Here is a 14,235-nt window from a genome sequence, read left to right as displayed (position 1 = left end):
CCACATCCTTTATAATGCTCACTGCATCCACTGCACCAAAAGGCTGAAAGAAAGCTAAGCATTCAACAAAAATAAAAACACAAAGATTATGAAGATGTACAATGTCTACTACACACCAGGGAGCTTTCTGGGGCAGGAAATCTGTCCTACTCATGTCTTTATCCCCAGCACAAAGCACCACGCGCGGCTCATAACGGGCATTCAGAAGCCGTCGGAATAAATGAATGAATGGGAGAAACTGCATCACATTATGATTAGACCCATGTGGGAAAAAATGGAAGCACCTGAAGAAGAAAATGCAAAAATAATCAAAATACTGCCGTTAGGAGAGTGGAAAAAGGAGGACTTTCTTCCTTATTCGAATACTACATTTAATAGTGTCACAGTATAACAGTTAAAGTATTTGCTCTTTAAAAATGCTTAGATTAGGGGCGCCTGGGTGGCTCAGTTGGTTAAGCGACTGCCTTTGGCTCAGGTCATGATCCTGGAGTCCCGGGATCGAGTCCCACATCGGGGCTCCCTGCTCAGCGGGGAGTCTGCTTCTCCCTCTGACCCTCTTCCCTCTCATGCTCTCTCTCATGCTCGCTCTCTCAAATAAATAAATAAAATCTTTAAAAAAATAAATAAATAAATAAATAAAAATGCTTAGATTAAGGGAGAAATAAGCCAAAACTGCAGAACTTCCTGAAAACAACAATAATGAAAACTTGGCATATCATTAAAAATTATAAATATGGGGGCACCTGGGTGGCTCAGTCAGTTAAACGTCCAACTCTTGATTTCAGCTCAGGTCATGATCTCAGGGTCATGAAATCGAGCCCCACGTCCCACTCTGTGCTGGGCGTGGAGCTGCTTGGGATTCTCTCTCTCCCTCTCCCTCTGCCCCTCCCCCTGCCTTGTGCTCTCCCGCTCGCTCTCTCTCCCCCTAAAAAAAAAAAATTATAAATACATTTAGACTTTGTGCAAATCCATTCCCACAATAACTCAGAAATAGAAAGGCTGCAAGGCTACTTGTTGCAACAATTTTAAAGTGACAAAACAGTAGAAATAACCCAAATGTCTATCAATGAACTATGCTACATCTCCCCAGTGGAGTACCATGCTGCTGGAAAAAGGGATGAGGAAGCTTTGCCTCACCTGCTATGGATTGATCTGCAGAATACCCTGGACAGCGGGGAAAGCAAGGGACAGAGCATCATGCTCAGTATGCCACTTGCATCTGAGAAAGTAACACGGGGGTGCAGAGCAAAAGGATATGTGCATATGTGCTTCAAGTTATCTGTGTGTATTTTTTAAAGGTAAGAATAAAACAAAACCTGGAAAAAATGGCTATCTACAGGGGAGGGACAGAACAGATGGGCGAGACAGGGATGGAAGTCAGATTTTTCTTTTCTTTTTTTTTTAAAGACTGTATTTATTTTTTTAGAGAGGGGGAGGGGCAGAGGAGGAGGGAGAGGGAGAGAGAGAGCATCTCGAGCAGACTCTGCACTGAGCATGGAGCCTGACACGGGGCTCAATCTCACAATCCTGAGATCATGACCTGAGCTGAAACCAAGAGTCAGACCCTTAACCAACTGAGCCACCCAGGTGCCCCACAAGTCAGATTTTTCTGAATGTACTTTGTTTTACAGTTTTGACTTGGAATTATGTAAAAACATTTTACATAATTATAAGTCTAAATTAAATCAAAATGTAAAAGCTAAAACAATTCCTAAAAATAAAAAATAAATGAGCGTAAGTGTGGATCAAGTTGGCAGCTTAGGCACAAAGAGAAGGATTAATACAAGTGACTTTGAAACACAGTCTCATTAATATTAATGTTAATATGACTGTGCATCTCTAGTGGGAGACAGCCCCAAAACAAAAAGAACAGCAAAGAAATTTCAAACTATATTCAGCTATCCTACCATACTGTTAGTAATCAATCATACTGTTAGCAATCATACTGGTATTTTTATTTTGGACACACACACACACACACACACACAGACACATCAATGCCATTAAGAAGCAAGATTTATGCTGTGTAAAAAATAAAGTTATGAATATAAAATCAAATAAGTAAAAGCCCTATAATCCTAAATGTGATTTTGGAAATATCAATACATACTCTTGGCAAAGAATTCTGTAATGAACAGATAAGGCTGACACAACCCAAACACAATCCAATGCTCACACTTCCTGAGTGCTTCCTGATCTGATGAAGCAGGAAAACACAGCGGCATCTAAAAAGGATTCTCACTATACTGCATAAAACTCTGAATCTGACCAAGCCTCTAGACTTAACTAGCAGTTCAGAGGAAGTACTGGGAATAGAGGAACATTTCAAACCACACTATGGGGATGTGATCAGTCAGCTCCCAAATGCAGGGACTCCTAGAGGTTAATGACCTAGTTTCCCAGAGCAGGGGAGTAAATGGGAGGATGAAGGATTATAAATTAAGAGAGATTTAAAAGGCACATCAACCAAATGCCATGTGTAGACCTCATATGGATTCTGATTTAAAGAGACTGCTGGAAAAAAGATTTCTGAGAAAACTGGAAAAGTTTCAAGAATGACTTGAGATTATGTGATATTAAGGATCTATTGATAATTTTTATCCATGTGATAATGGAATTGCTATTATTTTTTTTTAAAAAGTGTCTATATTTCTCAGAGAGTAATACTAAAGCATTTACGGTTAAAATGACACGGTATCTGGGAAATGCTTTTATCTGGGTTGGACTATCTCAAGATAAATGTAAACAGACTGGTCAAATGTTAATGATGGTCGAAGCTGGGTGCACTCATTTGGACATGGACATTCATTTTAAGATTCTCTCTACTGCTGTGTGTTTGAAATTTTCCATAAGAAAAAGTTAAAAAAAAAAATATCTCATGATAATAAGAGTGAGTGCTGTCTATCTGCCTGCGTGACTTGAGGAACTGGGCACAAACAGGTCTTTTGTTCTTGAATCACTTAACTCTGAGAAGCTGTTCTGGGAATTATGAATATCAACTAAAATAAGACTAAAGGGAATTTGCTGCACAGATCTTCAGGTCACACAGTTTTTCACACCTGGTTGTTTGGATCCGTGAGGTACCGCACTACAATCGGTGTGAGATATTCAGAGAGCACCACTGGAAAATTTGATCTGTTTTCTTGTAAAAAAACAGCAATAGGAGGAATCTGTTCCATCAGCTCAGTCCGCACTGTGGGCTCTGCAGCAATAAAAAATCAGAAAAGAATTATATAAGAATAAGCCAAGCAGCTTATAGAGTATATAGTGATAGTTTCTAGCTTTTCTTACTAAAATACTTCATCAAGGAAATTAGACAAATGCAGTTTAAAAATCATTTCCCATTTAGAGTATTTATGGTACAGACAGGCTTAAAAAGCTAATAAGCTATCTGGCAATATAAAAACATAAAAGGAAGAGAGAATGACAACTCTATTATAACAAGCCATATATAAATCGAGGAGGGAGCAAGAAGTCTGCATGCTGGGCCAGCGTCCAAAAGCCATTACAACTAATGGCATATATGCCAGACCTATGGGTTGTGCTTATTTAAATTCCAGCCAGAATGTATACATTATAAATAATTCTTTCATAAATGCACTCCCCCACAATCCACGCATCCCAATTATTTCTAAGGCAAAGCATTAAACAAAAGAGAGGCTCTAGCTCCAATATACCACATTAAATTTAACACAAATATATAATTGCTTCAGCACTGTAAATGGTGACTCATTTACAAAGAAAATCCATTTAAGGACTCAAAACATCCACTTGGGCCTTCTAAAAGCATTGTGTCATATTCATATGAATATTTTAAATGAATACGGGAGCTATGTGGAAGGCTTATTTTTCTATTTTCAGTTAAAATGATCAAAATCTAAAGCAAATGTAAGATTCCCGAAACTTTCTGAAGCTGTTCACCAATCATTACAAATGGGGGCTGGGGGGGGGGGGCTGCAGGACAGCTGTCAGTACCAGCAGCCCCAGCACCTGTTCCTCTCACTCCTCTCTCCTGTGTGTATGGGGGAGGAGAGCATGCGAGGGACCTCTTCCTGTCTCCCGCACAGCAGTGTGCTTCCTTCCCAGGACAGCAATCATGGAGAGGTAGAAAGAGAAAGAAAAATCAAGAGTAGCCTACAAAGATCATAGGTGAGGGAAACTAATGACTGGGCTTGTTCTAATCCAAAAGGCTTCTTTTGATTTGGTATTTCTTAGCAACCAACAGGCTGGCAAAACTCACGAACTACAAAGGCCTTAACTGCCAGGGCAGATAGCATTCATGGCCATTAGTCATTCTAATTTTCTAAAACTAAGGATAATTTGATGCCAAATAAGACATCCATTCTTCATGACAAAACCCATTCATGCTTAGACACTGCTTAAAATGTATTGATTAGCACTCAGGTTTTCTTTTTAATTCACTATCGTTGGCTACACACAATTTCTTGGAAATACACAAGGAAAAAATAAAAGTATACAATCCTTGTACAAACCTGCGTCTTCTGCCAATCTGACCACAATTTCCATTACTGTTAAGAAGTCCTCCTCATCGTTACTGAAGTCCCGGAGGACATCGAGCAGCCCTCTGGCAATAATCTGACTGTGGAGACAAGAAATGATCCATACAGTTACATGGGCAACACGGACGGCCGCTGTGCTAATTACGAGCGTCGTGTTAAGAGCAGGTAATAAAACCAGGGAACAAAGCAAAGTCAGCGACGTCTGTCCAGAGGGGGGAGAGGCCATCGAGGAACATCCAGAGATGGTCCGTACAATGTTGGTTACCATCCTATAGGAACCAGACCTGTATCCTCCAGCCTGGTGGTCACTGGAGGTTGAAACTGTTCACTTGGGACTAGAGAAAACCCTTTTTCTCCATTTCTGATTGATTCTTCAGGCCTAGATAAACTCAGAACAGAGGCTCCATGATAGTGGGAGGGAATTAAGTGACCAAAAAATGCAGAAGGAAAAGGTAAAAAGAGGCATCCTGGGGGCGCCTAGGTGGCTCAGTCGGTTAAGGGTCTGCCTTCAGCTCAGGTCATGATCCCGGGGTCCTGGGATCAAGTACCGCATCGGGCTCCTTGCTCCGCGGGGAGCCTGCTTCTACCTCTCCCTCTCCTCCCAATTCCTGCTCTATCTCTGTCTCTCTCTCAAATAAATAAATAAAATCTTAAAAAAAAAAAAGAGGCATCCTGATGGCCACCTCAATCTCGAATGGCCTCTACCCACTAGGTGTCAGTAGAATCCCCCTGGATGCCCCCCCATCCCATGATGAGACAACTAAAAATGTCTCTAGACATCGCACAGGTCCACTGGGAGCAAAATCAGCCCTGGTTGGGAACTATCTCATTAAAAGATTAAAGGTACAAAGGGAACCCTCTGTACTAGCTTTGCAACTCTTCTATTAATCTAAAACTATTTCAAAATAAAGTTTAAAGACAAAACAAAACCAAAAACCAAAAACATAAATAAAAAGTCAGGAAGAGGTACTACTACACCCACTAGAAGAACTAAAATTATGGGGCGCCTGGCGGGCTCAGTAGGTAGAGCATCCGACTCTTGATCTCAGGGTCATGAGTTCGAGCCCCACATTGGGCACAGAGCCTAATTAAAATAAAATTTTAAAAAAGAAAAAATAACTAAAATAACAATAATACCTATGCTGGTAAATATATGGGACAACAGGAACCCACAGACATTGTTGGTAGGAATGCAAAACAGCACTATAATTTCAAAAACAATTGGCAGTTTCTCAGGAAGCTAAATATATATTTATCATTCAACCCAGTAATTCCCTCTTAGGTATCTACCCAAGTGAAATGAAAACTTATGTCCACACACAGATGTGTACACAAATGTTCACATTAGCATGATTCACAATAGCCACGAAATGGATAACATCTCAATGTTCTTCAACTGGGGAACACAGACACAAGACACCAACTATCCATACAATGGAATACGACTCAGCACTAAAAAGGAACCCTAGGGGTAACAACAGGGACGAATTTCAAATGTATTTTACTAAGAAAAAGCAGCCAGAGAGAAAAGACAACATACCACATGATTCCATTCATATGAAGTTCTAGAAAAGGAAAAACCTTAGCCTCCAGAAACAAATCGATGGTTCCTGGTCTGCAGTGAGGAGGGATGGAGGGACTGCTGGCAAAGCGAGGAACAAGGAAACAAGGGAAAGATGGCAATGTCCAAATGTGACTGTGGCTGAGGGTCGCATGACTGTTTACATTTACCCAAACTCATCTCACCGGATGCTTTAGATGGGTGGATTTTACTGCATGAAAAATATGCCTCAGTAAAGCTGTTTTAAACAGACATTAACGAGGGGAAATATCAGTGCGGATCAGCGGTGGCTTACAGTGGTGGCCTGGAGGCCTCGGGGCATAAGGGGGGACAGGCACTCCTGAAAGCCTTCTTGGGACGAATGGAAAGGAGCCCCTGACTGCCTCTGCCTGCTCCTGAGAGCCCCTGACAACCCAGGGGCAGGATGCATCATTTCTGGCCATGCATCAGAATTAGCTGAAGTCGAAAACCCACCCTGATTTGCAGGAAAAGACTAGAAATGTCGAATTCAAAGAGGTAGTCTTTTGGCCCAGCACACAACAGGAAGAAATCCATCAACTCAAGCCTGTCCACGGAGAGACTTATACCACCCCTGGGATGAAAGGTCGAGATGTGGCAGCCAGGAGGTTTAGGAAAGACGAAAACAGACACTATAAAGTCCCTGATTACATTTCACTGGACCACATTCAGGTTGGCCTCCCCTGGGAAATCAAGCAACTAAGATCCCCAATCTGCTCGTAGGGCCATAGAATGGATAGAGAGATCTGCATCCAGCCTCAAGTGGTCACAAGGGACCTGCCCTCTTAAGGAAAGTGAGGACAGTGGTAAGAGAGGGCCCCTGAAACAGGGGGGGACAAATCCACCGCAGTGAACACAGAACGGGAAAGAGCTAGGGACTCAGACAAATCAGTGCTTTGGCACCAACACTCTGGAAAACCTGGCTGCTTTACGGAATGACCTGGAGAGGTCATAGTGCATAAGCAGAGTCCAGAAGTATCAGTCTCAATACTTCTCAGTGTCAGCTATGCTAATGAGAAGAAAGAAGAGAGAATGACTGTGCATGACTGAGAAAAGCGTCAGAAAGGTTAAATGAGATTGTGCACGGGAAGCTCATAGCACGGTCCTTGGCCCATGGTAAGCCCTGTAGCGTGTCAGCCATTAGTACTACAATATAAGCAAAGAACTGCAATCAAAATGTCTACCCAAGAGGGAGACTTAAGTAAATTATATCTACATAACAGCGTTCTATACAGAAGCACTTTTATTTTTTTTTAAAGATTTTTAGTTATTTTATTATTTGACAGAGAGAGAGAGGGAGACAGCGAGAAAGGGAACACAAGCAGGGGGAGTGGGAGAGGGAGAAGCAGGCTTCCTGCTGAGCAGGGAGCCCGATGCGGGGCTCGATCCCAGGACCCTGGGCTCATGACCTGAGCCAAAGGCAGACGCTTAACGACTGAGCCACCCAGGCGCCCCCAGAAGCACTTTTAAAGGTACCTGTAGATATGCACTGACTTAGAAAGATGCTCCTGAAAATTCATGTAAATGAAAAAACATGGTGAAGAATTTTATATGCAGTATGAACCTATTTCTTAATACAAATCATATTTATGTATATATGCGCAATACATGTAGTCGTATACACATACACTCAATCAGGGAAAAGTCTGGAACCACATATTACCCTAGGCTGTAGTGGGGGAAGAAGGGAAATTCTCACTATTTTAACTTCTGAAATTGCTAAATGTTTCAAGTATGTGTTATTTTTGTGCATTTTTTAAAGTATAAAGAGGATGGCTCAATTTTACATGGCAATGTTTCCTGGAAATCTTACCATGGAAGCTACCCCTTGTGTCTTTGTCCCTTCTCTCCCTCACCCACTCGTGCAGTCATGATCATGAGTTAAGCCCAATTAAGTAGCCCTAGACTCAGGGCAAGAGATGAGCAAGTTCCAGAGCCTGCCCTGAAGGGCACAGTTTAGACCCAAATGTAGGCAAGAAAACTGAAGATGATGAACAGTGACGAGAGCCTTAAGAAAGAGAAGAACGCGGGGGAGCGGAGGGTGAGGAGGAGCAGGAGGCAGGCAGAAGGACAGGGAGGGGGAGGACATCAGACCCAGATGCAGGAACGATCAGACAAGGGTTTGAAAATAAGTGTGATGAATATGAGGCTGAAGGTCTCTTGGAAGGGTCGGGCATGCTTGGGCAGTTAAGGAATACAGGAATGCTCTGTACTCCCTGCTCAATTTTTCTTGAAATCCAAAATCGCTCTCAAAATTAAAGTTTATTAATTAAATTAAAAAAATGAAAGTGAAATAAAGACCGTTTCAGACAAAAGCTATGAGAATTCACTGATAGCAGTCTTGTGCTACCAAGAATTGTTAAAGGAAGTCCTCGCAGCGAAAGGATGCCAGATGAAAATGGGCATTTTACAAAAAGAAATAAAAAGCACGAAAATGGTATAAATGATGGTAAATATAAAAAATATTTTTGTCACTTTAATCGCTTTAAAAGATGGTTGCATATCTTCAGGAAATAAAGTAACAAGGTACTGTGGGATGTATAATGGTGTATGGAAGTAAAATGCAGAAAAACAACAGCACAGGGGCTGGGGAAGAGACCACAGCAGTCCACGGAAGCGTGCTCTGCACTCCTGTACCTTGTACCGTATGAACAGCGGCATCATTCATCTCATCTGAATATATGTTGTAACAATTTAGAGAAGTATATTATAATCCCTAGAACAACACAATAACAATTTTTAAAAGGGGACATTAACTGATAAGCCATAGTGAAGATACCCGGGAATCCTAAAAAAGAAAAAGTCCATAGGACAAAAAAAGTGATTCTTCTATTTCAAATAATGAAATAATGAATAATATGAATAACAATGAAATAGAAATAGCAAGAGTTGAGTCAATAGAAAACAAATAGCAAGACGGTAGATGTAAACCAAACCGTATCAACAGTCACTTCAAACATACATGGTGTAAACATTAAAATGAAAAGCCAGAGATTGTGCAACTGGGTAAAAAAGCAAGACCCAACTACATGCCTTCTATAATAACCACACTTTAAATATAAGACATGGGCAGGCTAAAAATAAAAGTATACACAGAAATATATCATATAGTCAGTAATCAAAAGAAAGCTGAGTGTAGGGGCCCCTGGGTGGCTCAGTCATTTAGCATCTGCCTTCGGCTCAGGTCATGAGCCCAGGGTCCTCGGATCGAGCCCCGCATCGAGCTCCCTGCTCAGCCAGGAGCCTGCTTCTCCCTCTGCCACTCCCCCTGCTTGTGTTCCCTCTCTAGCTGTCTCTCTCTCTGTCAAATAAATACATAAAAATCTTAAAAAGAAAAAAAAGCTGAGTGTATATTTTAAATTCAGACAGCAAGCTTCAGAGAAAGGAACATCACTAGGGACAAAGAGGGACATTACAAAGAGACAGATAAATCAACTCATTCAAGAAAACAGAACAATACTAAACGTGTATGCACCCAAGATCAGAGCTTCAAGATTTACAAAATAAACTGTTAGAATTGAAAAACAGAAAAATCCAAAATTATAGTTGCAGATTCTAACATTCCTCTCTTAGTAACTGACAGAGCAAGTAGACAGAAAATAAGAAAACAGAAGACCTGAACAATATTCTCAGCCAACTTGTTCTAACCGACATTTTAAGATACTCTAACCAAAAACACCAGGATGCACATTCCCTTCAAGTGTACCTGGAACATTCACCACCATAAAACAATTCCAAAAAATTAAAAAGAAGAGAAATAATACAAAGTATGTTCTCTGACCACATTAGACTTAAACTCAGAATAAAATAACAGAAAGATACCTGGAAAATCCTCCAATATTTGGAAATTAAGCAACATACTTCTAAATAACTCATTGATCAAAGGAGAAATCATTATAGACATTGAAAATACTTTATACTGAAAGGTAATAAAAATATTAATAACAGAACATGAAGATGCACCTAATATAACACTGAGGTACTTCCAGGACATAACAGCAATCTTACAATTTAAAATGCAGATATTATTTTAAAAAGGCAAAAAAAAAAAACCAGTTAAACATACCTCACAAGAAGAAAAAGAACAGCAACTAATTTCCCCCCCAAAAAGAAAATAATAGAAATTAAGAGCAGAAATTACTGAACTAGAAAATAAACACACAATAGAGAATATCAAAGCCAAAATTTGATTCTTCAACAGAACTAATACACTTGATAATCCTCTGGTAAGAATTATCCAGGGGGAAACAAAAGAAAAGGCACCAATAACCAGTAACAGAATGGAAAATGGGGCCATACTACAGATTTCACAGACAATAAAAAGAAAATTGCCATTTTCCAACACATAATGAGATAACAGATCTAAGCAATGATGATTTGTGACCACTAAAGTCATGAGAAGAAAGGCTGGTGGGGAGTTTTGTAATGAAAGAATCCAACACCTGCGCCCACTGCTCAATATGAACATCTCCAAAAGTGGGACACCCAGACATTGTTTCCTGATGTTTTGTAATGAGAAGTATACAAAACAACACATGAAGTATTGTTTAAAAAAAAAAAAACTGAAGCAGAATCTAATCAAGTCTCCAAGTGTAATTTTCGGTTTACAGAAAATACAAAGAACAAAGGATTATGTTAAATTACGCCATGAGAATAATGATCACTAAATCTAGAATGTGGAAAATTCTACAAGACTAATGACCCCTTCAAACAAATAGATGATGTAGAGAGAAGATGAGAGGGAGAATCAATTAGAGATTAAAAGAGATTTAAGATCAAAAGGAAAAAAACTATAAACAAAAAAAGACTTAAGAGACACATCTACCTATGAAATGTGTGGACCTTATTTGGATCATGATTCAAACAAATCAACCATAAAAGGCATTTTTGAGACAGTCAGGGAAAATTTAACATAGACTGGAAGGCATTATTATTAATTGGGTTGAGTGTGATAATGATATGGCAGTTAGATTTAAGTCTTTAACTAGATAAAATGATATGATGTTTTGGATTTCCTTTCAAATACACCAGCAAAAAAGCACAAAACTTCTACAGAGAAAATGACCAAATTTTACTGAGACATTAAAGAAAACCTACATAATTAGAGAGATATACCATGTTTATGGATTAGAAGTCTAAATATTGTAAAGAGGGCGATATTCTCTAAAACAACCTATTCATTCAATGAAAACCCAAGCAAAATCCTAATGGGGGGGGGTGTGCCTGGGTAGCTCAGTTGGTTAAGAGTCTGCCTTCAGCTCAGGTCGTGATCCCAAGTCCTGGGATGGAGCCCCACATCAGGCTCGCAGGGAGCCTGCGTCTCTCTCTCCTGCTCCCCCTGCTTGTTTGCTCTCTCTCTCTCTCTAGTGCTCTCTCTCAAATAAATAAAATCCTTAAAAAAAAAAAAGACTTTTAAAAAATCCTAATAGGTGTTTTATCTTGTTTTATTAGAATCTGATGAGCGGATTTTGAAATTTATATGAAAATGCAAAGGACCAAGAATAATAAATCATGTCAAAGAAGAAAAACAAAGGGCAAATCTTGCTCAATCAGGTATCAAGACTACTACAAATCTATAGTAATCAAGACAGTGTGGTGTTGGCTGAGGGGGAGACAGACCACTGGAAGAAAAGACAGTCCAGAAAAAGACTATCACAGACCGGACTAGAACAGAGGTGGCATCCTAGAGCAATGGGGAAAAGACGTAGTTTTGATAAGTGGTATTGTGACAATTGAGAAAATGAAGCTGGACCCCTTTCACACAATGAACAAAAATTACTTTCAGATGGATTGTAGACCTAAATGTGAAAGAAAAAAAAATAAAGCTTTTGAAGCCATATAAAACAGTATATTTATGATCTTGGGGTAGAGGAAGACATTTTAAAGAAGCTCCAAAATGCACTAAGGATAAAGGAAAATGTTGATAAATTTACACCAAAATGAACAGCTTCTGGCCACCAAAAGAACACTATAAAGAGAGCTGAAACACGAGCCACAGGATGAGGGAAGATGTTTGCCGTTAAGAATTGACCAAGGTCTGAAACCAAGAATATACAAAGAGTTCCCACAAGTCAACAATAAAAAGACAATCCATCTTCCTCCTACCTACCAAAGAAAAATTTAAATGGGCACTTCACAAAAAAGAAATACAGATGCCCAACAAACATATGAGAAGGTGTTCAAACTCATAAAGTAAGATGTAAATTACAACCACAAACCGATACCATTATATACACTAGCACACTACCAAATTGGGTAGTATCTTCAAATCTGCCAATACCTATTGTCAGATAAAATGTAGGGCAAAGGTGGGAGTGCACACTGATACAATCACTTTGGAAACTGGCACTATCTCCTAAAGTAGAAGACAAGCGTGTATCTTCACACAGGAATTCTCACCCGGTTATATGCCCTGCAGAGATGCGTACTGATGTGCACCCAGATACGTATAATAGATTGTTCATAGCAAAGTTTTCATAAGACTGAGAAAACCTGAGCTACTCCAACAACAGATAAAATGTCAGGATACTCAAACAACAGAACACTGTTACAAAATGAAAAACTCAAAAACTACATGCAAAACCACAAAGTAACATATCCTGTATGATTTCCCATATTTCAAGTTCAGAAACAACAAAATGAACTTATTCTCTTTGGAAGTAGACACTTAGGTGCTAAGGCCAGAAACAAGATTAAGGATGTGATGAACATAACCATCCAAAGGTGGTCACCACGTGGCAGGGAGGGAGTGGTGGTCAGGAGGACGGGGAGGGCACACATCCAGGAGGACCTCAGTAACGGCCACGTGGGCATGTGCTTCATAAAAACTCCTTACACAAAAATAAATAAATAAAAAATAAATTAATAAAAAAAAAGAACTCCTTATGCTTTACATCCAATTATCTGTATGGGCTATATTTTGTAAAAGAGGCGTTATACAGGGGGCGGAGCAAGATGGCGGAGGAGTAGGAGACCTGGATTTCGTCTGGTCTCAGGAATTCAGCTGAATAGGGATCAAACCATTCTGACCACCTCCGAAGTCAACAGGAGACGGAAGAAGAGAGTAGCAACAACTCTCTGAACAGAGAAGCGACCACGTACTGGAAGGTAGGACGTGCGGAGAAGTGAATCCGAGGCGATATTCGGGAGGATAGACGGCGGGGGAGGGGGCCTCCGTCGGCCACTTCTGGCAAGTGCTAGAGCCGCGGAGCACAAAATCGGAACTTGTAGAAGTCGGCTCCGCGGAGGGACTTCGCTGCAGTGGCTAAGCGGGGGGTGGAACCCTCGTGGGACAGTGTGGTCTCAGGACCCTCGGGGTCACAGAAAGACCGGGGGTGCCTGAGTGCGCCAGAGCTCCCAGGTATCGGAGCGGGGAAGCCGGCTGCAGAGACGGAGCCGAGGCGCGGGCTCTCAGCTCGGGGTGGCCATAAACTGTGATCCGCGGCCCAGTCGGGCCACTGCTCCTCCAGCAGGGACCCAACAAGCGGCAGATCCGGGGAGACTCCCCTCCCTCCCCCGGGAGGAGCGGTACGGGAGCGCACCGCAGGGATCTGCTGGGTTTGGAGACTCCACACGGGGTCGGGTGCCAGACATAGAAACGCTCGGTCACAGGCCGGGTGAGCACGGAGTGCGGCCGGAGACCGGGGAGATGGGAGTGACTGCTTTTCTCTGGGGGTGCACTGAGGAGCGGGGCCCGAGTTCTCGGCTCCTCCAGACGGGGATTGGGAGGCCACCATTTTCACCCTGGTCCTCCAAGGCTGTACCGAGAGCTTGCAGGGAACAAAAGCTCCTGAGAGCAACCCTGAGCAGCTTGCTTAGCCCGGACGACGAGGGTGGGGCAATTCCGCCTCCGGCAAAGACATTTGGGAACCATGGAAGCAGGCCCCTCCCCCAGAAGATCAGCACGAACAGCCAGCAAGCCAAGACCAAGTTTACCGATCAAGGAGAACGGGAGGACGCCAGCGCTAGGGGAATACTGCACATAGAATTCATGGCTTTTTCACCATGATTCATTAGTTTTTCAAAGTTAATTATTTTAACTGTTTTTTTTTTAATTTTTCTTTTTCCCTTTTTCAACCAACATCTTATCAATCCCTTTTTTAAAAAAACATTTTTTATTTTTCATTTTTAGAGTCA

At 41.2% G+C, this 14,235-nt stretch overlaps 1 protein-coding gene across 3 annotated transcripts in view; it reads right to left on the bottom strand.

Annotated features, from left to right (window-relative positions):
• The window catches only part of LOC112809872 (serine/threonine-protein phosphatase 4 regulatory subunit 1-like), a 104,860-nt gene that overhangs the window by 37,197 nt on the left and 53,428 nt on the right, over positions 1-14,235 (bottom strand). For all 3 annotated transcript variants that reach the window (XM_073883961.1, XM_025853250.2, XM_073883963.1), the window contains exons 4-5: positions 4,494-4,600; positions 3,060-3,202 (exon numbers count right to left, since the gene is read on the bottom strand). In XM_073883961.1, coding sequence (XP_073740062.1) covers positions 3,060-3,202; positions 4,494-4,600 — 250 coding nt within the window. The remainder of the gene's footprint in view (positions 1-3,059; positions 3,203-4,493; positions 4,601-14,235) is intronic.

This window comes from Callorhinus ursinus, unplaced genomic scaffold, assembly GCF_003265705.2.
Source record: "Callorhinus ursinus isolate GAN/ISIS: 27379988/994484 unplaced genomic scaffold, GSC_fseal_2.0 scaffold53, whole genome shotgun sequence".
NCBI classification, from domain to species: domain Eukaryota; kingdom Metazoa; phylum Chordata; class Mammalia; order Carnivora; family Otariidae; genus Callorhinus; species Callorhinus ursinus.
This window is presented reverse-complemented; position numbering and strand designations above follow the sequence as displayed.